Source organism: Herpailurus yagouaroundi, unplaced genomic scaffold (assembly GCF_014898765.1).
Source record: "Herpailurus yagouaroundi ecotype Mexico unplaced genomic scaffold, PumYag 250, whole genome shotgun sequence".
Classification (NCBI taxonomy): domain Eukaryota; kingdom Metazoa; phylum Chordata; class Mammalia; order Carnivora; family Felidae; genus Herpailurus; species Herpailurus yagouaroundi.
In genome coordinates, this window is record NW_024412467.1 from 1,282,519 (window position 1) to 1,310,228 (window position 27,710).

Consider the following 27,710-nt stretch of genomic DNA (forward strand, 5'->3'; position numbering starts at 1 on the left):
GTGTACGCGCTCAAGCGCCAGGGCCGCACCCTCTACGGCTTCGGGGGTTAAGCCTTCGTCACCATTTTTTCTCCACAAAGGTCCTTTTCAGGGCCGCCCACTTACTCTCAAAAGAGTTGTTCGCGTCTCCCTCTTCCACTCTCCAGTTGCGCTCCTGTTGGGAAGGCTCATCCGGCCTACCTGCTAAGGATTCGGCGTTCGTCTTACGCATAAACAGAGCAACACTCCATGCTCCCTGCTACCTCTCCACCAATCAGCTCGCAGCACAGTGCGAGGCGCAGGCCGCGGGCCAATCCGGGGCAGAGGCTGGCCGAGGAAAGCCAATGGGGAGGCGTCTGAAGTCCCCGGCCCACGGCTTTCTGGGGAAGGAGTTGGCCTCTCCCCCTCGTCCCTTTCCCCCAAGAGGCCATCCTGGCCGGCTGCCGTGCTAAAGTCGCTGTCGAACGCGTTGGTCCGGGGAGGCTCCGGTGAATATCCGTACTAACTCCCAGAGCGTGCTCCAGCCTCTGGAAGCCAGGGATGGCCCGAGAAGGCTCTTCGTTGTGTGATTGCCCCCAGCGATGCCCGGACAGAGGACGATACAGGCTTTCCCCGCCCGCGCTGGCATCCGCCACCTCTATCTCCGGGGTTGGAGCCGGTGAGGGTGAGGTCGGCCCACAGCCTTCCGCAGACGGTGTCTTTGAGCTTAAGATGCCTTGGCATTGCAGGTTTGCGTCCGCAGGCCGCGCGCCTTCGCTAAGCCTTTGGCTTGGGGAGATTGCCATTTACTAGATTAAAGGGAGTCTTCTTATTCAGGTCTCTGGCTACTGGGAGCCTTGAGGTCTCCAACAGGTGCAAATTCGAGGGGTTGAGGGAGAAAGCCCCCTCCTCAGGTCACTGGCTCTGGTGGCTGTCTTGGACCTTCCCCCTTATTCCCTTTGTCCGGTTCATTTCCCTCCTGCCTCCTGTATAAATTCTAAGGTTGTTGGGGCACCTGGGTGGCTCAGTTAAACGCATCTGACTTCTGTTCAGGTCATGATTTCAGTTCGAGCCCCGCGTCGGGCTCTGTCCTGACAGCTCAGAGCCTGGAGCCTGCTTTGGGTTCTGTCTCCCTCTCTCTGCCCCACCCCTGCTTGCGCTCTGTCTCTGTCTCTCAAAAATGAGTAAATATTTTTTAAAAATGTAAGGTTGTTTTATTTTAATGAACGTTTCAAACATGGTTATAAAAAGTTTTGAAGTTATGTCCTCCAATTGGTAAATCACAACGGAATAGTCAGCATTGATTTAATGCTTAAGAAATATATTGACATTTGCTTAAAACTGCTGGCTGGTTACTCTGCTAACATGTCTGACACAAGAAGATACTTGAATAGGCAATTGGAAGATTCTTGAGTTCCAAGTGAGAGGTCTGGTTTAGAGAAAAATTTGGGAAACTCCCACCTGTCAATGGTAAGACAATGAGATCAAGATTTTCAACACCATTTATTACTGTACGTTGTAATGGTAAATGAGTGGAAATATAAATTGTTATCAGAAGGGACTGGGGCGCCTGGGTGGCTCAGTTAGTTGAGCGTCCAACTTTGGCTCAGGTCATGATCTTATGGTGTGTGAGTTGTAGCCCCGCGTCCGGCTCGGTTCTGACAGCTCAGAGCCTGGAGCCTGCTTCGGATACTTCTCTCTCTCTCTCTGACCCTACCCTGTTCATGCTCTCTCTCTGTCTCAAAATAATAATAATAATAATAATAATAAACATTAAAAACTAAAAAGAAGGGATTGGATATCCTAGAAGTGGTGGTCTGAGTGCAGGCTGCTATAACAAAAATACCATAGACTCTGTGGCTAACAACGAATATTGATTTCTCACAGTTCTGGAGGCTGGGAGTTCAAGATCAAGGTCCTGGAAGATTCAGATAAGATTTGGTGTCTGGTGAGAACCCATTTCCTTGTTCATAGACCTATCTTACTGTGTCTGCAGATGGCAGAGGGAAGGACCAGAGAGCTTTCTGCGATCTCTTATTATATAAAAGGCACTAATTCCATTCATGAGTGCTCCACCGTCATGGCCTGATCACTACCCAAGTGCCCGATCTCTTAATACCATCACATTGGGGGTTAACATTTCAACATACGAATTTGCAGGGGATACACACAGCCCGTCATAAATGGGCTGCTATGGAGACCTACTAAAGGATAAAGCAACCTGGAGTGCATTTTGGCTCATTTCTTGGCCCCTTCTCTGTTCTTTGTCTCACTATTGATTTGCTCTGTGTTCTGTGAAATAGTTGCTGCTCAACAGGAGAACTCCATGGCCTAGCTCTGAGTGTCCCGCCAGCTTGTAGTGACACTTAAAGGCTGTGAGAGTGTCAGCTTCTCTCTCAATCCTACTGGTTTTTAGCAGGGTGGCCTTAATCACCTCTAAAATTTTATCAGTTTCCTTCCACCCACTTCGAGCTTCATAATGAAGCTTGTCGCATATCCACCTGTATATCTGATATATCTACTTGAATATCTAATGGACATCTCAGACTTGTCCACATTAGGTATCTTAACGCATAAACCCCAAATCTGTTCCTCCTTCAGTATTCCCCACCTCAATAGATGGAACTCCATTCTTCTGGGGGCTCAGCCCAGAAAACATGCGGTCCTGTCTGAGCTCTTTCTCATAACTTTCATCCAACCCAGTCAGCTCTATCTTCCAAATCAATCAGAGCACCTTTCCCGACATCCTCTGCTTCTACTCCTGAACAAGCCACAATCACCTTTTTTCCAGATGACTATAATGAGTCCTAACTAGTCTTTCTGTTTCCACTTCTGGTGGCTAGTTTTTTTCTCAGCCACACAGAAGGAGTGCTCCTTTCAAAAGATGTCGTGTCCGCCATCTGCCCAGAACATTCCAGCAGTGTTCCTTCTTCATGATAAAAGCCAGTGTCTTTGTCACAGCCTACAAGCACAGTAGCCAATAAGTCCAGCTTGCCTGAGTTGGAGGGGTTTCTGGGATATGGAGCTTTCAGTGCTCAACCTTGGGGAAAGTCCCAAGCAAACAGGATGAGTTTGTCACGCTACCTAAGATGGCTTTACGTGATCTGGCCCCCGGCCACCCTCTCACCTCACTCACTCTCCCATTTCTTTGTCCTCACTGGCCTTTTTGCTGCTTGTGGAGTGGAGCAAGCATGTTCCGGGCTCAGAGCCTTTGTCCTGATTTTTCTTTCTTCCTAGAAGTATCTTCTGGTGTAGGAGAGATAAAATTTTACCTCTGCTTTCTTAGGGGTTTTAGCAGGCCTAAGAATTAAATTGACATAAAACAGGTTCATGGGAAAAGAGCATACAATTCATTTATATTTACATGAAGACATATATATTTTTATCTATAGTCACTGAGGTACACCAATGGGTTTTCCGGGACAAAGGTGCCCTCCTAAGGAAATGAACACCCAAAGAAGCAATTGGACTTGAACACTTATGTACCGAGCCGGACAAAGAAGAGTAAACTGTGAAAACAGAACAAGGCAAGGGGGCTGGGGGCCGGGCAGTTAATTGTGGGAAAAAAACTAGGAAGAGAAGCGTTAGTTTACAAGGTTTGTACAGAGTTCTCCCAGCTTTGATGATCCAACGTGGCAAAAATATGACTTTCCTCCTGGTAGAGGGATGACATCTTCCATATGGGGATTTTCTCTCCTGCTTTCAGGAAGAGAAAGGAGAGGTCAGAGTGCTTTTCTCGCACCTGTTTGTCTTCCCAGCGCCTTTAATCTTGATGTCAGGCACATAGTTTGTGTGGCATGTTCTGCTGTCACTGGACATAGAGTGACATGCTGCATGGCTGCAGACTTCATTCAGGCCTCTGCTCAAATGCCCTCTTATGAAAAGAGAACTTTCCTGACCACCCTATGTGAACGAATACCCCCTCTGCTCATTTTTTTTTTTTAATTTTTTTTTGAACGTTTATTTATTTTTGGGACAGAGAGAGTCAGAGCATGAACGGGGGAGGGGCAGAGAGAGAGAGGGAGACACAGAATCGGAAACAGGCTCCAGGCTCCGAGCCATCAGCCCAGAGCCCGACGCGGGGCTCGAACTCACGGACCGAGAGATCGCGACCTGGCTGAAGTCGGACGCTTAACCGACTGCGCCACCCAGGCGCCCCTCATTTTTAAAATAGCATATGTATCCCCACCCGTATCGCTGTATATTTATTTTGTTTGTGGTCCTGTCTTCCTCAACTAGAATATAATCCTGTGACAGCAGGGGCTTTGTTTTGTCCCTGAGATGTTCCCTAGCTCCTAGAACGGGGCTGAGAGCTAACAGGTATGCAGGTTTGTTGTGGAGGGAGAGGAAAAACATTTTTCCTTCTGCTCTTCTAAATTCTTGACTGGGACCTCCCTGCAACAAAAAAGACACATTAACAGGAGAAAAACAAATTTAATTATATACAGATGTACAGGAGCCCCCACAAAGATCTGGGATTCAAGGAAGTGATCAGAGCAGGAAGCTTTTATATCTTTTTAGACAATATGTTTCTAAAGAACCGAGAAAGTGCTTTTGGGCTAGGAGTAAAGAGGTAACAAGGTTTGTTCATACAGACTTCTCGACTCTGAATTCCACATCTCCAGTGATAAGGATGTTTCTCTTCCTCCTGGTATAGGAGGGTACTTTTCATAGAAGAGATTTATCTTCTGCTTTCAGGGAAAAAGAGAGAAGTGGCGGTTACAAGCGGTGAGGAGGTGTCGGGGTGATTTTCCTGCTTCTGCCGCTCAAGTTCCTTGAGTTGAACATATTTAATATGCCAAGGCAGCGTATCAGGGAATAGCATGCCCTGTACCCCCTCAGTTGAACGAATGCATGCGTGAATTTTCTACACAAGACCCTAGGCTCACCAGAGTGCCGCCATGATGGATTCTCCTCCTACTCTTCCTTGACTTACCTAGATCTGAGGAATGGTGCAGAGTGGGAAATCGGGCAGCAGTAGTATCTTTGTTCTGAACAAGGCCTTCACGAGTGTTAGGATGGAGGAAGGCTCAGAGGCTTTCACCCAGGCCAGTGAGTGCGACAAATGGGTATGGTGCTGTCTGTAAGGCTGTGAATAAGCTAGGCCAACCGTAACAGAAGCCAGGCATGTCCGTTGTTATAGCCACCGCACCTCCCCTCCCGTATGGAAAAATCTGCATCCACACACCTCTCTAATATACTCCGGATCCAGGACAGAGAATTCTGTCTGATTTGCCCACTGCCTATAGCAGTATCAGGCACGTCACACGAGGTCAACAAGCATCTCTTGAAGGAACACCAGCCAAGGAAATAAAGTGACCACTCTCCCAACCATGCCCATTTTGGTCCTCTGACGGTCCAGGACGCAGCTCTGAATCCTCCCCATTGTCGATTTAAATTTAGCCAGGCTAGGTACTTTTATCATTCCCGGAGAAATCTTGGAGGACAGTTATTAGGTGGAAAAGGAGACCTAAAAAGCTAGGAGAGACATTGGCTAAAGCTAACACACGGTGGCTGCAGTCAGCACACGCTCTCAGCCTGCTCTCTAGATTTTAGATTTTGAGATATAGTGTATATACCATATCCCCCCCCCCCCCCGCCGACACACACTTGAAGTGTACAATCCAATGTATTTTAGTATATCTACTTAATTGTACACCCATCCCCACTATCTAATGTACATTTCCATCACCCTAATTTCCATTTCTCTGGGAAGGGAAGGAAGGAAAAAAAAAAAAAAAAAAAAGCATGGCTAACTGCGGAGGGCTGTGCTGACAGTGAATGAGGCACTTTCCCCCATTAGCCAGATTTTACTTTCCCCTGAGTCCAGTGCTCTCTGGGTTTTCTGGCAGTCTGAATCTGGTTTCCTCCCCTGCCCACCATATCCAGGTTTTTCTTGTTTTTATTTATTTATTTATTTATTTATTTCAGACAAATCGCTCTATTAGCGGTAAAAACTTCAGTACTCTTCTTGGGACCTGATAGAGGGCCTGATAGACAGGGTCTATCTCATAATCCGCAAAAAGACATTTTAAAAATTCCTAAATCGGGGCTTCGGCCTCTCCGGTCAGCCTTCCCATCCCCCAATCCGGCTCGCCTCTCGGGGGGGAAGCACATGAGATCATCAGTTCTGATTGGTTGACAACCATGGATGGGACTTGCTGATTGGATAATGTTCCTCTTTGTTCCTGGAATCCCTTGTCAAGTTCCTTACTCTGCTTCGGTTACCCCTCACTTTTGAGTTGGAATAGCTCTACTCCCCTGCTCGTATGCGGTGAATGGGAACAGAGGAGCGGGTAAAATAAATCATTGAGCTAAGGGAGTTACCTTGGCACATACGACTATCGAACTGGTCTTCCTTCCAATATCCCACAACCTTCTGGGTTTCGGTCTCAATATTGTGGATTCTAAGAGTACGGAGCTGGAAAGCTCAAGTGCCCTGTTCGTTTGGGACAGCCCTTTCTTTGAACAGTTGGGTGGCCCTGAAAAGGGCCTTTGGTTGAGAAATGAAACGTTCTGGTGGCGAAACCCGGCAAGTTAGCCCCCGAAGCCGTAGAGGGTGCGGCCCTGGCGCTTGAGCGCGTACACCACGTCCATGGCCGTGACCGTCTTGCGCTTGGCGTGCTCCGTGTAGGTGACGGCGTCCCGGATCACGTTCTCCAGGAACACCTTGAGCACCCCGCGGGTCTCCTCGTAGATGAGGCCGGAGATGCGCTTGACGCCGCCGCGCCGGGCCAGCCGCCGGATGGCGGGCTTGGTGATGCCCTGGATGTTGTCGCGCAGCACCTTGCGGTGGCGCTTGGCGCCCCCCTTGCCTAGGCCCTTCCCGCCTTTGCCTCGGCCAGACATGGCTCTCAGGAAAGCAAACCAAGAGTAAGTGACAAAGAAGCGGAGAGCAGATCCTTATATAACTACGTCCCCCGCCCCCTTGCAGATACAAAGAATGGAAAGCACGCAGGCGGGAAATGTGACGCAACAGTCCCCTCCCTTAACTCCTCCTCCAAGCCCCAGGAACTAGGGGCGGGAGGGGGGGGTGGGTCAGAACCCAGTTTGACCAGTGTTAACTGGGCTACATTGTTTTAAAGAACTGCGTTTATAGTAAATTCATGTTGATTCCAAAAATAATCTGGCAGAGAATAAAGAAGGCAGTCTTTCACAGTAAATTTCAGTAATGGCAAAAATACCCAGATCAAATAAATGTAAATTGGGTAGTTTCGCCAATGACAAAACCAGGCTTTTAAAATTATTTTACAGGTTATAGTTGGTAAAACTATACTGTTCCAGTTCCACAAATTATGCACGATAAACCACATTTAATCCTCTCCAAGGACCAATCCTTTAGGGTTCCTCTTAAAACGCCAACCGGCTTAGGAGCTAACCTTTTAAAGGGCCAGCTTTGTTCGCAAATACAGTAAATGTCTAGACAAAATTTACCTGTAACCCGTCAAATTATCGCCGATCCCTAGCTTTTCAACTCAAAGTGCAGGGCTGGTTCTATTAAATGTGGTGCTAGATTTGTACAGCTGCTTTACTTGAAAACGTGGGTGGCTCTGAAAAGAGCCTTTGGTTTGAGTTTCAAAATAAAGAACCGGCAGCGTTAAGCTCTCTCGCCGCGGATGCGGCGCGCCAGCTGGATGTCCTTGGGCATGATGGTGACGCGCTTGGCGTGGATGGCGCACAGGTTGGTGTCCTCGAAGAGCCCCACCAGGTAGGCCTCGCACGCCTCCTGCAGCGCCATCACGGCCGAGCTCTGGAAGCGCAGGTCGGTCTTGAAGTCCTGCGCGATCTCGCGCACCAGCCGCTGGAACGGCAGCTTGCGGATCAGCAGCTCGGTGGACTTCTGGTAGCGGCGGATCTCGCGCAGGGCCACCGTGCCGGGCCGGTAGCGGTGCGGCTTCTTGACGCCGCCGGTGGCCGGCGCGCTCTTGCGGGCCGCCTTGGTGGCCAGCTGCTTGCGCGGGGCCTTGCCGCCCGTCGACTTGCGCGCCGTCTGCTTGGTACGAGCCATGGCAAAAGCGACCTACAAAGACATACCACGCCAGCACAAACATGTAGGGGAGACTTGCCGGTATTTATAGTACGTAGGGTGTAGTGATTGGATGAGAGAAATGCTTAACTACAAGGCTACAGGCTCTGATTGGTCTATCTCTGAATTTTCCAACAACTGCACAGTTTCATTGGCTATCACGTTAGCCTCAGCTCTTTCCAAGGTTTTGTTTCTTCCACTTCCGACTTTCAGTCTGAATGCAATGCTTTGAACCTTACCTTTCAAAAAACTAGACATGGACTTCATTGGTATTGCTTCAAAGCTCTATATTTCTTTAGTCCTTCGGGAGGAAAAATTGAGAAATATTGTCCGCAATAACGTACTCTTCATAGTCCCTGCTCAATAACCCGATATCAGGTTACAAATTTCTGAAATCTTTTTCAAAAGTGTGATTCTTTTGTAATGCTTAAGTTGAGGAACTCCTTTGAATCCGACAAGACAATTTCAACCATAATCAAATTACACTAGCGTTTACAGAAATTTTCCTGTAATCAGGAATCTATTTGTTAAATGTTAAAGCTGACTTCTAAACGTGGAGCATTCTTACGTGTCTCGTATACCTTATATCTTCTAAAGCCTAGAGCGCATTTTGCCAGGTGTAAAATAGCAGTGACTAAACTCTCCAGCACCGACTTCTGAGCCTTGAGGAGGAGGCGTGTCCTCGTTCCGATCAAGTGGAAATCAGAGCCACAAGGACAAATTTACCACTGCCAAGGCCTAACCTTACAGTTTTTAAAATTCTTCCAAGCTTAAAAGCATCAAATGTGACAGATTTGTACTTAGAGTAGGCATACCAGATTCTACCGTTTGATTGGTTGAGTCTTTTATACTGATCAGCCATTAAGAAAAGAAATCTAGCATCTTCATTTGGGTGGAAAATTCGCTATTTTATTTGAATCCAATGGCTACACAGGAGTCGGGAACCTTTGCTTAAATTCCTGAATCCAGCATTTTCTTTTACACACCTGCGTTTAATTAGATTCCTCACTTATTATACTAAGAAAAGCTTGATTTTCAAAAACTGTTTCACTTACGAAACCTTCCGTTCTTGGAGAAAGGTTGTGTACCTGTTAGTGTCATCGACTATCCTTCAAAGGCTTAGCTTCGGATCGTTCCCTTCCAAATTGTTAGAAATTACGTGTTGAGTTTTGAAAACCTGGGCCCTGGAAAATGGGAAACGGTTGAGAAAGGTAGGGAAGATGGACGTGGGAACATCACATTATTGGCGGTAAGCTGGCAACCAGCCCCTCTGTGGTTGGCGGGAAGCAAGGAGGCTCGGGTTACCCAGGCCCGCGCGGACTTGTTTGAGAACCTCTGCCGCGCAGCGCGGGAATGAGACGCCACTGTCTTCTCCGGGCCGCCAGGCGACTGCCCAGAGCCTCTCGTGAGAGGCATTTTGTTCTTTCATGTTTCTGCACGATGTGAAATCGCTTTAGCGGTGTTGATACTTTTCAATGCTCCTTACAGCCACAAGGAAGCGAAAGGAAGATCGCTCTAAGCAGTTGTGTCCTCTCGCTTTCACACAAGGAACCCTAAGCCCCCACAGTCCTCCCGGCGCTTATTTGATGCCCCTCCCTTGTCTGGTTTTGAGCTTCAGAAGTCTTTGGTGAATGCGACATACTGACAGGGAACAGGTGATAGGTAAAGGGGAACAGCCGCTGGTTGGGGTTACGTGGGAAGGACGAAAAGGCATCGGGAATTCGTGCAGCGCATTGGATTGTAAAAATAAGTTGCAATCACACTCGTATATTGTTTTCTGCACGTGCAGCTTGCGTGTTAACTGCCGCGTGAGTTCTGGTGTTTCCCACGACACTCCTCTGACCGAAATTCACAAAAGGCCCGGTACAGGCGTATCAGTCTTCGGCGTTGCCGGCAAGGCCACGGCACTGATGAGAGCTGGTCCCGAACCTGCAAGACGAGGCCTCCACCCATTCACACACACACCCCCAACCCAAGCACACCCCGCTTTCCTCTCTCCCTCCCGCCACTCAAGACGCCACCTTTCACGTTTACTAATTAGAAACAGGCGCCCCTGACAACACCCAGCTGAAGCTCCTTGGATTCCTGTTTACGACAGGAATTTGGGCCCCGTTTACAAACAGCTCTCCCTCCGCCCCCCGAGATGAGGCCGGTTTTGCGGTCCGCGCTGAGGTCCGGGGGCCGCAGAGCCCGGCCCCTCCCCGCCCCGAGTTTCCGTGCCCGAAGCGGCCGGGGTGGCGGCCTGGGGCCCGCGCGCGCCCGCGCGCGCGGCTGGCTAGAGGGACCCGGCGGAGAGGCGGCGCTCCGAGGCGAGAGGCGAGCGGGGCGAGCACCAATCACAGCGCGGCCCCGCCCTATAAATACGCGGCGCCGCCGTCCCCGGCGTCTTCCTGTCCCGTCAGGTCCCTGCAGTTGGCTCTGCCCGCCTCCCTCGCAGCATGTCCGAGACCGCGCCGCCCGCGCCGGCCGCCTCCACTCCCCCCGAGAAGCCCGCGCCGGGCAAGAAGGCCAAGCGACCCGCGAAAGCCGCCGCCGCCAAGAAGAAGCCCGCGGGCCCTTCTGTGTCCGAGCTGATCGTGCAAGCCGTGTCCTCCTCCAAGGAGCGCAGCGGCGTGTCCCTGGCCGCGCTCAAGAAGGCGCTGGCGGCCGCCGGCTACGACGTGGAGAAGAACAACAGCCGCATCAAGCTGGGCCTCAAGAGCCTGGTGAGCAAGGGCACCCTGGTGCAGACCAAGGGCACCGGCGCCTCGGGCTCCTTCAAGCTCAACAAGAAGGCCTCCCCTGGGGAGGCCAAGGCCAACCCCACAAAGGTGGCGAAAGCCAAGGTGACGGGCGCCTCTAAGAAGCCCAAAAAGGTCACGGCGGCTGTTAAAAAAGCCGTCAAGACCCCGAAAAAGGCCAAGAAGCCTGCTGTAACCAAGAAGCCCTCCAAGAGTCCCAAGAAGCCCAAGGTCGTGAAGCCTAAGAAAGTAGCCAAGAGCCCCGCCAAAGCCAAGGCTGTGAAGCCCAAAGCGGCCAAGGCGAAGGTGGCCAAGCCAAAGACCGCTGCCAAGCCCAAAAAAGCAGCGCCCAAGAAGAAGTAAAGGTTCCAGTTGGAAGCGTCTTCCAATAACCCAACGGCTCTTTTAAGAGCCACCAACCTACTCCGGGGAAAGAGCTCTAGTACGTGTGTCCTTGGGCTTCTACGCGGAATTTCTGCCTTCTTGCCGGGGTCTCCGCCAACTTCTGCCCCGCGCTCAGTCCCTTACGGTGGAGTTCTCGCTACGGGGAGCTAGGCCCTTGTACTTGAGACTAGGGTTCTGGGGCTTGAAGGGGCTTCAAGTGGGGCGGTTTGAGAGCCCCTTCCCTAGCACTTCGTTTTACCCGAGGTTCCCGCGCAGTACCAGAAGTACGCGGGGAACTTGGCGTCCCTGTCACGAAGTTCCACACCCCAAGCTAGTCCGTCATCCACGTGAACTATCTGGGGCGTGACAGCCCCGCCGTGGTCCGGGTTGGAAGCGTGTGCCACGACTACTCGGTTTTCCTGGTTGAGGTCAAAGCAGGGACGTGGTGTGGACCATAGTGCGAAAGCGGCCTTTTCCAAAATTGGTTCCCTGGAGAAGGCCTTATCCGGGCAATCGGTGCAACCTAGGGCTTGGCCACGCCCTCCGCACCCGCGGCACGCCAGCTGGACGTCCTCCGGCAGGACGGGGCAGGACGGAGACGCCCTGGCGTGGATGGCGCGCAGGCCGGTGTCCTCGAGGAGCCCTAGGAGCCCCGCCGGGTAGGCCTTGCACGCCTCCCGCGGCGCCGAGACGCCCGAGCTCTGCAAGCGCAGGTCGGTCTTGCGGGCGCTTGAGCGTGGGGCGAGCTGCGGGCGAGTTTCTGGCCGAGGTCACGACCAAGGGGCTTGGCTGCGATGGAATTTGAGAGCCATAAGCCCAAAAGGCCTCATCGGGCTTGTCTGTATCTAGGAAACGAAGCTGCCCTGGCTGGATTTTGGAAAAGCCACTCTGGAGCCTTGGAAACATGGTGTTTCCCTGCGCGCAGGGTTGTCCATTCTGTCGGTGCTATCTATATACCATAGTAAGTAGTGAACGCTTTCGCAGAATTGCCCCTTTGTAAAGGTTTTTCTAAGTTAATTCTGGGATTCAGATGTTAATCCCGCCTTTCACATCCGAGGAGAAAACAGCAGGAGCCAGGGTTACTATTTAACACAGCGCCGTAAAGACTTCTTTTTACGCGTGCCCATACGAATTCTTCTGTTTTTCAGATGATCTTTTTCCTTTTTGCGCTGGCTTGCTGGGCTCCCGCTATCCCGTAGTCGGCCAAACAGGCGCTCCACATTTGCGCTCCTCCCTCAAATCGGTTTGTGCTTTCTTTGAACTCTTTTACAAGCACCCGTCCAACACAGGCGACGGTTCATTTTGGTCTTCGGCCAGGGTTATTTACAAAACGGTGTTATTATATACGTTGCAACTTTTTTACCAAAACTTCTCAAAAATCCCCTTTAGTCCAACCTTTTTTTTAAAGGTCCTTCACGTAACCTAAACTATTCACCCGTTTCCTATTGATAAGCTTTGACACGGTTTCCATTTACCAGCACTGACCCTGGTGCAACAGAGTTCCAACACCGAAATTGCTGGATTAGAGTGTATTTGATGTCTGGGTTGGTGCTGACCTATCCTGAAAATAGCTCCCCTCATCCATTCCAGCTGTCAAGGTGTGGTCACAATTTCTGCCAGTCTAACGGGGATAAAATTATTTCACATTGTCCTTTTGATTTGCATTATTATAGTCACTAGTGCATCCTTCCTTTAGGTTTATTAGTCATTTGAATATGCTTTTCAGAGAAAGTCTACTTGTCCCTTTGCTCACTTTTTTTCATCGGGCAGTTTGTGTCTCTTGCCCCATTCTGTTTTTTTATATAGGAGAGACAGGAACCTTCTTATCACCTGTGTTGCAGATAGTTTTCTAATTCTGGCATTGTTTCCCATATTTTGTTTATGATGTGTTTTCCATTTATATGTATTCTATAAAAGGAGATCTGTATATAAAATCTGGAATATTAAATGTTTTAGTTAGAAGCATATCTTTTTCTTTTGTAGCTTCTAGATTTCCATTTTGGTTAAGAGACTGAACCCTACCCCACCATTATTCATTCAGCAGCCTAGGTTTTCTTCAAAGAATTTTTCTTTCTTAAAAAATATTTAGTCTCTGGGGCGCCTGGGTGGCGCAGTCGGTTAAGGGTCCGACTTCAGCCAGGTCACGATCTCGCGGTCCGGGAGTTCGAGCCCCGCGTCAGGCTCTGGGCTGATGGCTCAGAGCCTGGAGCCTGTTTCGGATTCTGTGTCTCCCTCTCTCTCTCTGCCCCTCCCCCGTTCATGCTCTGTCTCTCTCTGTCCCAAAAATAAATAAATGTTGAAAAAAAAAATTAAAAAAAAATATTTAGTCTCTGATCCATCTAGAATTTTATGTTGTTCAAGGTAGAATTGAGTTTACATTCTTCCAGATAATGACCAGTTGTCCTAACACCATTTATTAAATAATCCGTCCATTTCTACCACAAAACTGAAATATATCCTTGTTATTAAAGTATTAAATAATGGGATCTATTTATGTGTTCTCATTTTTAATTGATCTCCATATAAGTCCTGTACCTTTATTCCTGATTTGTATGCTTGTTTCTGTTGCGAATGGAAGGCTTTTTAGGCCTTACTGCTAGGAAGGAAGAAATGTTTTGATATGTTGTGGCCAATGAATTTACCAGTTTCTATAATTCTATTTCTCTTTACTCTTTAAATTAGGGCTCCTTGAGTTTTTCCTAGTCCTCTGCAAAATAATCTTACCGTTGTTTTTTTTTTTTTTCTCAATGTCAATACCAAGCATTGTATTTCCTTTTTTTGTGCTGCATTTGCTGAGAATTTCCAAAGTAAACTTAACTAATTTAGCAGAAATCACTTTTTAATTCTTGGTTTTAATTAAGCTGTTGTTTGTCCTTTCAGATAATATTTGTTAATTTTTGGTATCTCCATTATATTTAAATGATACCTTCAACTCTTCTACTTTTTTAAGAAAATTTTTTGATAGCTTTCAGATTTTAATATATAGAAATGTATATAAGTATAAATATATATTTTCTCTTTTCAAATTTTTATTGAAATTCTACTTCACATACATTGCAATATAGTTTTCAGGAGTAGAATTCATTGATTCATCGCTTCCATACAACACCCAGTGCTCATTCCAACAGGTTCCCTCCTTAGTACCCATCACCCATCTAGCCCAGCCCCCACCCTCCTCCCTCCATTAACCTGTTTGTTTTCTATCTTTGAGTCTCTTATAGTTTGTTTCCCCCTCTCTCTTTTGTTTCCCCCTCTGATATGTTCATCTGTTTTGTTTTTAAAATTCCACATTTTTGAGAAATCATATGGTATTTGTCTCTCCCTGACTTATTTCGGTTAGCGAATCCACTCTAGCTCGTTGCAAAAGGCAAGACTTCTTTCTGATGGCTAAGCAATATTCCTTTGTATTTATATGCCACATCTTTATCCGTCAGTCAGTGGGCATTTGGGCTCTCTCCATAGTTTGGCTATTGTTGATAATGCTGCTGTAAACACCAGGGTGCAGGTACCCCTCCCAATCTGTATTTTTGTATCCTTTGGATAAATACCTAGTAAGGCAATTGCTGGATTGTAGGGTAGTTCTATTTTTAACTTGTTCAAGAACCTCCATACTGTTCTCCAGAGCAGCTGCACCAGTTTGCATTCCCACCACCAGTACAAAAGTGTTCCCCTTTCTCCACATCCTTGCCAACATCTGTTGTTTCCTGAGTTCTTAATTTTAGCCACTCTGACTGGTGTGAGGTGGTAGCTCAGTGTGGTTTTGCTTTGTATTTCCCTGATGATGAGTGATGTTGAGCATCTTTTCATGTATCTGTTGGCCATCTGGATGTCTTCTTTGGAGAAGTGTCTTGTTTGTGTCTTCTGCCCATTTCTTCACTGGATTATTTGTTTTTTGGGTGTTGAGTCTGCTACGTCCTTTATAGATTTTGGATACTAACCCTCTATCAGATATGTCATCTGCAAATATCTTTGTCCCATTCTGTAGGCTGCCTTTTAGTTTTGTTGATTGTTTCCTTTGCTGTGCAGAAGCTTTTTATCTTTTTTTTTTTGTAAGTGTTTATTTGAGAGCAAGTACAAGCACAAGTGGGGCAAGCGCAGAGAGAGACAGGGAGAGAGAGAATCCCAAGCTGGTTCCACACGGTCAGCGGAGAGCCCGACGCAGGGTTCAAACCCACGAACTGTGAGATCATGACCTGAGCCGAAATCCAGAGCGGATGTCTAACCAACTTGGGCCACCCAGGCGCCCCTGGAAGCTTTTTTATCTTGATGTTGCCCTTGCCTCTGGCGATGTGTACAGTCGCTCCAGCCAAGGTCAAAGAGGTTGCTGCCTTATTCTCCTCGAGGAGTTTGATGGCTTCCTGTCTTACATTTAGATCTTTTGAATATATTTTTTTTCAACGTTTTTATTTATTTTTGGGACAGAGAGAGACAGAGCATGAACGGGGGAGGGGCAGAGAGAGAGGGAGACACAGAATCGGAAACAGGCTCCAGGCTCCGAGCCATCAGCCCAGAGCCCGACGCGGGGCTCGAACTCACGGACCGCGAGATCGTGACCTGGCTGAAGTCGGACGCTTAACCGACTGCGCCACCCAAGCGCCCCGAATTATTGAATTATGTTAAACAGTACTAGCTATAATTTAAAATCTTTGGGGGAAAGTAGACAGAGTAGACTCTTTCCACATTAGTGTGTTTGAAAGAGTACATGATTTGAAGTTCAGAGACCTGGGCTTAAGTCCTGGCTCTGCCATTTAATGGAAGGGTGGCCTTGGGTGGCCATTATCTTTTTTTCTTTTAAAATTTTTTAATGTTTATTTATTTTTGAGAGAGAGAGAGACAGAGTGCAAGCAGGGGAGGGGCAGAGAGAGAGGGAGATACAGAATCCGAAGCAGGCCCCAGGCTCCGAGCTGTCAGCACAGAGCCCGACACGGGGCTCGAACTCAATAACGGTGAGATCATGACCTGAGCTGAAGCTGGACGCTCAACTGACTGAGTACATTTGGTCTCCCTGGGGTCTCAGGGCTCCTTCCGCCCCGCCTGACAGTCCAAGAGGCAGGGAAGCTGGCCAATTTATTCCTCAAAAGGGAGCCATCCTGGAATGTTCACCGCGTTTCAAAAGTATTGCTTATCAGTAATCAAACCTGTCGATGGGCTTGCCTGGTGGTCCACGTGGTCCACGCCACCGAGAGGAGCCGGGTGGCCGTGCCTCCAGGCGGGGGGCTCAGTGTTGCCTTTAGGACTGACGGTGGACTCGTAATGCGAGTAGAGGGGGCCTGCCCGAGGGAAAGAGCCCCCCACTGCTCGCGGAGCTCCTCTCTCCGTGGCACGGGGCACAATAAAACCCGTTCGTTCGCGTATATTCAGTACATGCTGCTCCATCGCCGTCCTCTGAGCTTCCAGAAGTTTCCCTCCACGTCGGCACCCCCCTTCCTCCAGCCCACCTTCGTCAGCCACCCCACATCTCCACCGATGTATCAGAGGCCTTCCCCACCGCACCCAGCATAGCCAAAACCCTGCTCCGGGACGCACACGGGGCACCTTTTCAAAAGGTAAAACTCAGAATGAGGTCTGCAGCCAAAGGGGGCCTCCGAGAGACAGTAAGCCGATTCTTCGAGACCGCAAGCGAAACGGGTGTGACACGAGGACGTCAAGGGACAGGGCTTCAAGACGGCCAAGCGCGGGCATCCTACTCCCTGGCACAAGGATGGGAGGGAGGCTGGAACGGGGGGTTTTCTGTGTGTTCTCAGCGTGGTCCACCAGAGGGCGGCCGCGGGCTGCCGGAGGGCCGCCCACGGAGCCGACCAGACGGGGCGGGCCCTCGGGACCCTGTGTTTCTTCCCAAGTGCCCAGGGAGGCCCGCTTACAAAATGAAGACCTGTATTTACTTTTCTGCATTAAATCCCAACTTTTAAATTTTGTTAACTAAATCCGTGAGTATATTTTCCATCATTTGTCACAGGACATACTCGGATTTGTTTCTTGCTTGTCTCAAACATTATTTTTTATTAGAGAGTGAGCAGGGTAGGGGCAGAGGGAGACAGAGAGAGAGAGAGAGAGAGAATCTCAAACCAACTCTAGGCTCAGCGAGGAGCTCGATGTGGGGCTCAGTCCCATGACCCCAGGATCGTGACCTGGGCCAAAATCAGGAGTTAGACGCTCTTGGACTGAGCCACCCAGGCGCCCCAAACATTTTTATTAGATTACTGTCTGTTTTATAACAACCACTGATTCTTCTTTGCAATTCCTCAAAGCTGCTGGTCTGATTAAACTTATGGAGTCGGGGCGCCTGGGTGGCGCAGTGGGTTAAGCGCCCGACTCCAGCCAGGTCACGATCTGGCGGCCCGTGAGTTCGAGCCCCGCGTCAGGCTCTGGGCTGATGGCTCGGAGCCTGGAGCCTGTTTCCGATTCTGTGTCTCCCTCTCTCTCTGCCCCTCCCCCGTTCATGCTCTGTCTCTCTCTGTCCCAAAAATAAATAAACGTTGAAAAAAAAAATTAAAAAAAATAAATAAATAAACTTATGGAGTCACTCACCTGCTTTATAAGAAGGAAATACTGAATATTTTGGCTGCCCTAAAATATGTATGTATTTTATGTATGTAAACAAATGTGATTTTACAATTAGCATATTCCTGATACTGGCTCTTAGAATTGGTTTCTTAAAATATGTATGACTTATGGACATTTATAAAGCTTTCATTGTATTACTGTATGATTCTATCAGAATTTCTTATTTATGAAGCCATTAGCTACATAGGACTTAGATTAGCATATAACTTTAAAATGGTTATTAGTAGAAATAAAATGTTCTCCTCAAGCTTTTTTAATTTCTTATGTATTATATATGAGTATAAAAAACAAAATAGCAGAGAAGCCCCTTTTTTTTTACCAAAATGCATGTTTTTACTTTACTAGTAAAACTTAATCAGATTTCTATGTTGGCCAGATTTGCTAGGCTAAATATTAAAAGTTCCCAAGCAAATGCATTTTTCTCTTATACTTTTCTGTTATCCGAAGAAAACATAAGGGCCTCCTATGTTATAAATGTAATTTTCACTCACGTTTTCAAATATGGTTTCGACTGAGTTGGAGGTTTGTGAGATAGTTTGGATTATTACGTAATTCACACAGGCGACAGCTAGTCCGACAGCTCACACATTATCAGCTGAACTCCGTTTAGGTTTCTGTCTTCCAGCTCCTAAAACAAACAAAGCCCTCCCACTGGTGAAGACAAAACTCTCACCACCTTGTCTCCCGCATTTCGGCAGGATAGAACGGTAAATCAATCGGATTCCATGCTGGTGCAGTTCCTACGGATGGCTCTGTCTTCTCCACAAATAGGGCCAAGGTCCTGGGGTAGACTAGCGCCTGATAAGTGGCAAACACAGAGAGAAGCGGAGGAGTGTGTGACGGCCGGTGTGAGGAGGGGGTTGGTGCCAACTATGAACCCAGCCACAATCCCAGGAGAGACCTCCTTAAGACGCAACACTGCCAGAGAGTTCCAAGTGGGTCAAGGCTGGGCCACGGCCAGGCAGAGGGCATTTCCTTCCCGCACCCCGGCCCGCCACAGGCGCCGTGGGCTTGCGCATGGTAAAGGGGGTGATCTTCAGCACCCGGGGCCTCAGGGGAGGAGGCACCAGGCAGACTATGGGGAGGACTGTCAGAAGGTGACATTATGGACGGTGACCAGAAAGGAACAAGGTAAGGATGCAAGGCTTTAGCCGACTGTCTGGTCCAGGTAAAAGAGGAAAGAGACTGCGGCGCCTGGGTGGCTCAGTCAGTTAAGCGTCCGACTTCGGCCCAGGTCGTGATCTCACGGTCCGTGAGTTTGAGCCCCGCGTCGGGCTCTGGGCTGACAGCTCAGAGCCTGGAGCCTGCTTCGGATTCTGTGTCTCCCTCTCTCTCTGCCCCTCCCCTCCCCTGCTGGTGCTCTGTCTCTCTCTCTCTCAAAAATAAATAAACATTAAAAAAAATTTTTTTTTTAATTTTTTTTTTCAACGTTTATTTATTTTTGGGACAGAGAGAGACAGAGCATGAACCGGCGAGGGGCAGAGAGAGAGGGAGACACAGAATCGGAAACAGGCTCCAGGCTCCGAGCCATCAGCCCAGAGCCCGACGCGGGGCTCGAACTCACGGACCGCGAGATCGTGACCTGGTTGAAGTCGGACGCTTAACCGACTGCGCCACCCAGGCGCCCCTAAAAAATTTTTTTTTAAAAAGAGGAAAGAGATTGCAGGAGACATGCAATGGTTTCGGACTCAGATGCTCTGCTGTCACTCCGTACACCCATCTCCCCGTCCTGCCATGTCACCGAGGCCAGCATTTACCCCTGGATTGGGGCAGTGTTGGGTAAGTGAGACAGTAACGAACCAACGCAGAACCTTCAGCAAAGGACTGGGTCAGTCAAATGATTCTGACGATTGTGAATCACGTGAATGAAAGAAAAGTGGAATAACAGAGGTCATTTTTGTTACTACTTTTTAGATCAACTTCGTTGCAGTTCCTTGCATACAGTACACAGAATTTAAATGTTCAGCGTGATGAGTTTTGACAAATGTATGTTCCCTTGTTTCCCTAACCAAGATACCGAATATTTCTGTCACTCCAGAAAGTTCCCTTATGCTCCTCTGACATCAATTCAGTAAGACCTAAATAAATGGGAGAAACTTCAATTCTCTCCAAACTGATATAATAGCTTTAATACAATCCCAATAAAAAAACGCGGCTGGCGCTTTTGGGGGGGTGGGGAGAAACTGGCAATCTGATTCTAAATTCACACGGAAATGCCAAGGGCCAGAGACAGCCAAATCAATCTTTATTTTTTTTTTTTTTAATTTTTTTTTTCAACGTTTATTTATTTTTGGGACAGAGAGAGACAGAGCATGAACGGGGGAGGGGCAGAGAGAGAGGGAGACACAGAATCGGAAACAGGCTCCAGGCTCTGAGCCATCAGCCCAGAGCCTGACGTGGGTCTCGAACTCACGGACCGCGATATCGTGACCTGGCTGAAGTCGGACGCTTAACCGACTACGCCACCCAGGCGCCCCAGCCAAATCAATCTTTAAAAAAAAAGAAGAAGAAAAGTCTAAGGACTTACTACTCTCTAATTTTAAGATTTCATTAAAAAGCTGTAGTAGTCAAGACAGTATGTCAGTATGTACTTGTAGAAGGATAGAGAGAAAGACCAATGGAACAGAACAGAGTACCGGGAAATAGTTCCAAACATCTACAGTCAATTGATTTTGACAAAGGGCCAAGGCTAGTCAATAGGGGAGGAACAATCTTTTCAACAAATGGTTCTCAAACCACTAGATATCCCTGAAGGGGAGAAAAACTCTTAACTCTTACACTTCAAATGGATCACAGACTTAATGTAAAAATAAAAATTACATAACTTCTAAAAGAAAACATAGAAGAAAATCTTCAATACTTCAGGATAGGCAAAGATTTCTTAAAAATACAAAAGAAAAAAAAAAAAAAGGGGCGCCTGGGTAGCTCAGTCGGTTAAGTGTCCAACTCCTGATTTTGGCTCAGGTCACTCACGATCTCATGGTTTGTGAGCTCGCGTCGGGCTCCAGGGTGACAGTGCAGAGCCTGCTTGGGATTCTCTCTCTCCCTCTCTCTCTCTCTCTGCCCCACCACTCACCAAAATAAAATAAACTTAAAAAGTACAAAAACCCCGTGAACCATTAATGATAAAATGACAACTTTACCTCATTAAAAGTAAAAATCTGTGTCCTTCAAAAAACAGTTAAGACAATGAAAAGAGAGACCACGGACTGAAAGAAAATATGTGTAATCCATCTGTCTGGCAGAGGACTTGTACCCAGAAAATAGAAAGAAACTTACCATTCAGGAAGACAAAATGCAAAAAAAAAAAAAAAAAAAAAAGAAAAGAAAAAGAAAAAGAAAAGTAAGTTTTCAAGAGATGTAGCACATGGTACTTTCCATAGTGCATGAAGAGATTCTAAACATTATTAGTTATTACAGAAATACAAGGTCAAAATCACAATGAGACACCACTTGACACCTGACAGGATGCCCCAAATGAAAAATGCTGATCTGGTGTGAGCAAGGGTATGCAGGAACCAGTACCCCCACACATTGTGGAACAAAGGGGACGATGGCACGACCGCTCTGGAAAGACAGTATGGCTGTTCTTATACAGTTAAACGAACACCTTCTACAGCCCAGCGATTCCATCCAAGAGAAATGAAAACATGTCCACACCATGACTCGTAGACAAACATCTCGTTTTTTTTCACAATTTCATAGATTACAAACAACCCAAACGCCCGTCAACAGGTGACTAGATAAATTAATGTCATGTATCCATATAATGACACACGGCAATAAAAGGGAACAAGATGGGACGTGTGCGATGACATGGATGAATCTCAAAAACAGATGGAGAAAAATAAAGCAGATACAAGAATACAAGATGTAAATTCCATTCATATGAAATCTTCGGAATGGAAAAACCAAGCTATTAACCGAAAGCAGATCAGTGGTTGGCTGGGGGACGGGGGACTGTGTACAAAGGGGCACATGGAAACTGTCTGGTTGATGGAAATATTCTGTATCTTGATTAGGACGCTAACTACACGGGTATATAAATTTTAGTATATCATATAATTAATACAGGTGCATTTTGTTGTGTATCAATGATTCCTCAATAAAGTTGATTTCTTATTAAGTAGATTCTTGGCTGGAATGGGGTGGGTGACAATTACCAGGATAATTAAGCACAGGAAACACTGAAAATACTATAATCAACTCATAAATACATATACATGGAAATTAAAGAGGAGAAATAATGGCACGATTAATTAAAATCAAAAACAACCTCTAAATTTTATTTTAGCCTATAGTTTTAAAGTTGCCCTTCCTGATAGAGGCTGCTCAGTCCTTCCATATTTCATCATTCTGGTTTTTTTCAAAAGGCCCTGGTTTATCTATCACCTAAAAGCTATCAGATAAACTCACTCATATGGGGGTGTAAACATATTATATGTTAAGCCTTAGTGACGCTTCAATTTCTAAAGAAGATACTTAACGTTTAAACAAATAAAACTGAAAACGGCGACCCTTCATGATGAGATTCCACCTCCGAGACCACATGGATGTGAAGATCCGGAGAACAGGATTGTCCCCGCTTCACTCCCTCACTCTCCCCACCAAGCACACACGTACGGGGCTTTTATACAGATTAAGGCTCCTGCTAAGTCGCTGAACAACTGGGGTGGAAGGATTACACTAGCTGAATCCTGGGTGAGGTCACAGTGAGAAGTCCAATCTCTAACCATGCCACATCAGCCTTCCCTGCTGATGGTGTGTTTACGAGGCCCCGACCTTCGGGGAGGGGGAGGAGGTGTCTTTTGTTGGCAGGACTATTTACTTTCCCCAACGGAGGAGAGAGCTCTGATTCAGAAATACACAAGGAAATCAGTACAATAAAAGAAAAGCCCAGAAATGGTGCCACGCACAGCGTACAGCAGAAGTAATACTAAAAGTTGGTGGAGAGAGACTGAGAACTCAGGCTGAGTAATTGCCTTTCATATAGAACCAAAAGGAAATTATAGTTCTACTCCTATTGGATCTATTCCAGATCCAATAAAGATACAGATTAGAAAAGAAAATCTTTGAAATTTTTAGTAGAAAATAAGAATACTTATGACCGCAGGGGAAGGGCAGAGTTTCTTAAATCAGATACAAAACCAAAAAATGATTAAGGAATATGGTATTTAACTTGAACACTCCGCAATTAACATTTTCTAGAGGGCAAGATCCATTCTAATCACAATTAAAGGACAAACAATATACTCATAGAAACTCTTTGTTACCTCACTAAGAATTAGAACCCAAAATTCATAAAAACCTCTTAAAAATTAACCAGGTAAGAAAAACAACCCAAAAAGAATACTGGACAAAGATATACCAGCAGACAACTGAGGAAACTACAAAATGACAGGTAATTTGCAAAAAGCAAGTAAATGCAAATTAAAACAACAGTGAGATATCATTTCACACCCTCAACGGCAGGAATGTGGGGAAAAAACGCATGGCAACTTGGCAGTCCGGAGTCCAGTTGAAAGTGTGCATCCCCTAACACCCAACAATTTTCCTTCTTGGTATACGCCCTGGAAAACATTCTTGTACATATGCACAGGGATGTGTACTAGAATGTAAGCTGCGGCCCCGTTTGCAAGAGAGGAAGAAATATAAGACACCGGAAGATAAGAGCTCGGAGAGAGACGTGGGTGGCTGCAGGGGCTGAACGTATGAAAAGGAGGCAAAGCATGTCAATGGGGAAAGAACAGATAGTCTGTAGATGGTGCTGGGAAAACTCACTGAATGACAAAAATAAACTGGATCCCAACCCTCCATCGCCTACAAAGGTGGCATCCAGTTGAATTAAATTAAATGCCGAAGAGTGTAGGGTAAACTCTGAGGTTTGAAATAAACAGTAAACAAACAAACAAACACATGAATACTTGAAGGAAATTCCATTGGCATTGATCAGAATTAAATTAATACTTTTGATTACGTTAAACTTCAGGCTTCCAGTTCAATTAAGAATCTATGACACAGTTACAGTGTTTGTGAGAAGATACTTGCAATATCAAAAACCAAGAAAAGAGTTAACAGCTAAACTATATCAACATCTGAGAAATCAACAAAAACATGTAACTGACTCAACAGAGAAATCGACAAACGGTATCATCTGGTAGAATACAGATGAAAAAACGGAAATGCTAACAACCATTTAGAGATTTACAACTCCTCAAAATGGACAGGTAACACAATGAGGTGTCATTTTACTCCCTACTTGGCACAAATTATAAAGCTAGATAGAAGCAAGCGCTGACGGCTTCAGGGGACGTAAGAACTCTCCAGCTGGTGCAGGACTCTAGATGCTGAAGCCACCAGGAAGAGTATCTGGCAGCACTTAACAACTTGGAATTTGAGAGTCTCTCACTGGGAGGGTGAAAAACTATGCACACTGCGGAGAAGTACTCTACAGTGTCAGGATTCAGGTAGGTTAGACGCCGCAGCACGGAAGCGTCTTAAGATCTGGGGGTTGGGTGCGCAGGTAGTTTTGTACTGTTCCGTTGGCAGGCTTTCTCCGGAAAGCCCGGCGACTGCAGCCCCCCCAGGACAAGGCTAGGAGGGGTCGGTGGTTCCCGGCCCACCCCACCCTGCGGGGGTCTCTTTACTCGCCTCACACCTTTCCGCTCCGCCCGCCTCAGACCCGGGGTCTCCATCTGCATCCCCTGAAGACTCCCCCAGGATCAGCTCCTTTGCGGGAGCGCTCGCCCACTGAAGGAAACGAGGAAAACCGGGAGCGGCCGGGAGATTCCCAGGGCGCCGCGAGGCGGCAGAAGCCGCCGGCGGGCGGCTGAAGGGGGCGGGGCCGGCGCGGTGGGCGGGGCAGGGCTCGGAGGGGCGGACGCTGCGCCGCGGCCGCGGACTCGGAATCCGGTCTCGCGAGGTCTCCCCCGCTCCGGACGGCGGTGGAGTCTGCGCCGAGGAGCGCCGGCGTGGAGGGGCCGGTCCTGCGGGCCGGGCTCGGGCGCCTGCCCGCCCCGCGGGTGGCGCACACGACAGGCTCGAGGGGAAGGGGTGATGGCGGGTGGGACCTTGAACTCCCCCAGAACAGGCCTCAGGAGAGAAGGGGGTGCTCCACCATCCCTGTGGCTCCTGGGGTGGGGGGACCTGGGTAAGACCAAAGAAATGATCCCTCCGGGGGAGAGGCCCCTTCAGTGTCACTATAGGAGCTCAAGATGTCAACCCTGGGCCTGGGCTCCCCGGGCTCACATCCCTTTGTGATTTGCCCGGGGCAGGCCGGCTTAGGTGTGTCGGGAAAAAGCTCTCCAGATCACACCGTGGGCTGCAGGCGTTGAGAACCACCGATCTGGGCCGAGTCCCCCACAGTAGTGAATGCTTTTCTTTGTCGTCTCTACAACTGAATTAGGACTTTTTCTGGAGTGATGGAGGCCCAGAGAAGGGGTTGAATTACCCAGGGTCCCGCAAAGATTACATGATGGCGGTCCAAGAATTCGTCTTTAGCAGGTCAATAGGAAAGTGCTTTGCAATTGTTAAATTAACAGAAAAACCCAATCTGTTGTGTTACACAGCTGGTGTTCTGTACCTGAGCACTTCTCACAACAGCCTGGGATTAGGGCCCCGTATTACTCTCCAGGAAAGGGAGACCCAGAAAGGTGGCCTCACGTATCCTCTGGTAAATAAAATCAGACATAGATCTGTCCCATAGAGGGGGGGAATTTTCTATTTTTAAACTTCACTTGATATATTTTATGGACCCCGGGTGTCCAGTAAACTAAAGCAGGCATTTAGGATTGGCACCGAGATGTCAAAGAAACATCAGGCCCGTCCTCAGATTGGAGAAAAGAGACACAGGCTGAGACGCAAGGCAGGTGGGAAGCAGAGCTGATGAGGGAGCAAAAGGGAAACAAAGGCAGAGCACAAGCTGACACCCTACACCGCCTCCTCTGGAGTGGGGTCTGTGTGACATTCCTCAGGCGCCCCCGGTGCCCAAAAACAAACGGAAGGGAAAAACAAATGGTTAACTGCTAGAGATCACGGTCATGCGGGACACGGGACATGACTCTTCGTCAGTTTGCAACTGTCTTAGTCATTTACAAGAAAAACACCATCCCCAGAAACCTGTAGACTCACTTCCCTGGGCCCCCCACCTCCATGGGAAAGAAAATCTTATGGAATCAGTCACTCCTCACAATCCTAGGGCAGCTCTTTCCTGTCCCCAGGTCCTGTCCCTGTGCTATAATGAAATCACCTTTTTGCACCAGAAACGTCTCAAGAATTCTTTCTTGGCCGTTGTCTCCGGAACCCCCGCCTCCAGACATGCCGGAATGAGTTCTGAGGACTGAGAGCCCTGCCTGTGCACTGCAGTGAAGAGACGCCTGACTCCTAGATTAGCACGGGAGGGACCCTTTTCACTTGTCCAGAGACGCCCAGGGTAAATTCAAGCAGCCTGACTGATTCTCTTGACCGCATGCTCGTTAACATGCTCATCAAACACCTTCCTAAACAACACTTCCCTGTCTCCCTTACTCCCAGGAAGAAGGGAATTGGGATGAAAGGTCTTTGGAGTTTCCCGCTTGTCTACGTCCAGCTGCCTGATGAGTCTTTCCTTCCCTGGGAGTCGGGAGAAGCAGGCTGGCCATACAGGTGGGCATGAGGTGCGGGGCTAAGAGAGGTGGGGGGTGAGGATCAGGTGACACAGAGGCCCAGGGCCCGAGGCTGTCTGTGGGCAGAGAGAGTGCAATTACTGATGTGGAGAGTTCTGATAGACCTGGTCTCCAGGGAGAAGCTAGGCCTGAATCTGCCACATGCCAAGGACTCAGGGTGTCTGAATCTCCCTCCCTCCCTCCCTTAGTTTCAATGTTGACACTTTTTTTTGTTGTTGTTGAGAGAGAGACAGAGTGTGAGTGGGGGAGAGGCAGAGAAAGAGGGAGACACAGAATCTGTAACAGGTTCCAGACTCTGAGCTGTCAGCAGAGAGCCTGACACGGGGCTCGAACCCGGGAACCCTGAGATCATGACCTGAGCTGAAGTCGGACGCTTAGCCGATGGAGCCACCCAGGCGCCCCTAGTTGCTGAGACTTTAAGCCACAAGTTTCTTATGAGAGATTGCAAAATTTGCCCCAAATGTATCTCATCCCACGTGTTTGTCTGCTTTTGTATTCGTAACGTTGAAGCTTCTCCCGTCAAGAGGTGGAATGTATTTGTCTCTCCCTTGGATCTGGGCTTGGCCAAGTGATTTCACAAATGTCACCGAAGCAGATGCTTGAAAAGAGCCAGGTGCATTGCAACCTGGTCCGCTCTTGGTTCTCTCATAACCTGAGCAACCATGTGAAAGAGGCTGAGCTTATCTGCCGAGAGGAGGAGGGACTCCAGGCAATAGCCTGCCAACCTCCGGACTCATGGGTGAGCCCATCCTGGACCAGGCAGGGCCCGCTGACTCTTCAGGTGTTACAGACACAGGAGAAGGCAGGACCGGGTTCAGCCACCTGCAGCCCTGGCTACAAGAACCTCCAGCCCGTGGAGGTTAAGTGTATTGTAAGTGTAATCACTGGTAGCAGTTTTAAGCAACCAAGTCTGGGGGTGGCTGGAGGCAGAAATTGACACGCATTCAGTGAATGGCCTTGACTTAGTCTTTTACAGCCACGACAGCCCACGGGTCCTTCGTGTCATCTCTTTCCAGGTACAAAAGCGGAGCGTGAGTCTGGTTTGTGCAGTGCAAACAAGGAAGAGGGTTCTCACCTGGAACCCAATCAGCCCAGCTTCTTGCTCTTGGATTTCTCAGCCTCCAGAAGTGTGAAAAATAAATGTTTTCCGTTTAAGTCACCCAGCCTGTAGTATTTTGTGATAGCTGTCTGAGACAGTTATCAGATTTCATTTCCTTGGTGGCGGTGGGGGTATCTTTGTCAAGTTTTTATGTCAATGAGTTTGTAGGCTTTTTTTTTTTTTTTTAATCCACTAACTAGAACAGTTTAATATCTGCATGTGGTGACGTTGTCATCTACCTCAATGTCGAATCTCCCTTACTTCCTTGGCGTGAGAATCTCGGAATGTTAGCCGGC

General features: G+C 48.0%; 3 protein-coding genes and 1 long non-coding RNA gene across 8 annotated transcripts in view; 2 read left to right on the forward strand and 2 right to left on the reverse strand.

The window, feature by feature from the left end:
* The window catches only part of LOC121020328 (histone H2B type 1-A), a 448,453-nt gene that overhangs the window by 224,026 nt on the left and 196,717 nt on the right, over positions 1 to 27,710 (reverse strand). The gene's annotated exons all lie outside the window — the stretch shown is intronic.
* On the reverse strand, positions 5,800 to 7,986 carry LOC121020334 (histone H3.1-like). Its single transcript, XM_040460332.1, has 2 exons — positions 7,640 to 7,986; positions 5,800 to 6,825 (listed from the first exon to the last, which is right to left on the reverse strand). The coding sequence occupies exons 1-2, from the start codon at positions 7,964 to 7,966 to the stop codon at positions 6,496 to 6,498; spliced, it is 657 nt and encodes a 218-aa protein (XP_040316266.1). The 5' UTR covers positions 7,967 to 7,986; the 3' UTR covers positions 5,800 to 6,495.
* On the forward strand, positions 10,366 to 11,123 carry H1-1 (H1.1 linker histone, cluster member). The gene has a single exon (XM_040460322.1). The coding sequence runs from the start codon at positions 10,423 to 10,425 to the stop codon at positions 11,065 to 11,067; it is 645 nt and encodes a 214-aa protein (XP_040316256.1). The 5' UTR covers positions 10,366 to 10,422; the 3' UTR covers positions 11,068 to 11,123.
* On the forward strand, positions 24,559 to 27,475 carry LOC121020335 (uncharacterized). 4 transcript variants are annotated; one of them, XR_005786072.1, is made up of 4 exons: positions 24,559 to 24,674; positions 25,872 to 26,083; positions 26,185 to 26,295; positions 27,332 to 27,475. It is a non-coding gene; the product is annotated as an uncharacterized LOC121020335 (long non-coding RNA). The 4 variants fall into 4 exon arrangements; XR_005786071.1 differs by lacking the exon at positions 24,559 to 24,674 and adding an exon at positions 24,685 to 24,802; XR_005786073.1 differs by lacking the exon at positions 24,559 to 24,674 and adding an exon at positions 24,809 to 25,155 and having other exon boundaries at positions 25,967 to 26,083.

Coding starts and splice junctions, on each gene's coding strand:
- LOC121020334 (XM_040460332.1), bottom strand. CDS start 7,966: ATGGCTCGTACCAAGCAGACGGCGCGCAAGTCGACGGGCGGCAAGGCC. Junction 6,826..7,639: donor GGCTCTTCGAGGACACCAAC/CTGTGCGCCATC, acceptor ACTTACTCTTGG/TTTGCTTTCCTGAGAGCCAT.
- H1-1 (XM_040460322.1), top strand. CDS start 10,423: ATGTCCGAGACCGCGCCGCCCGCGCCGGCCGCCTCCACTCCCCCCGAG.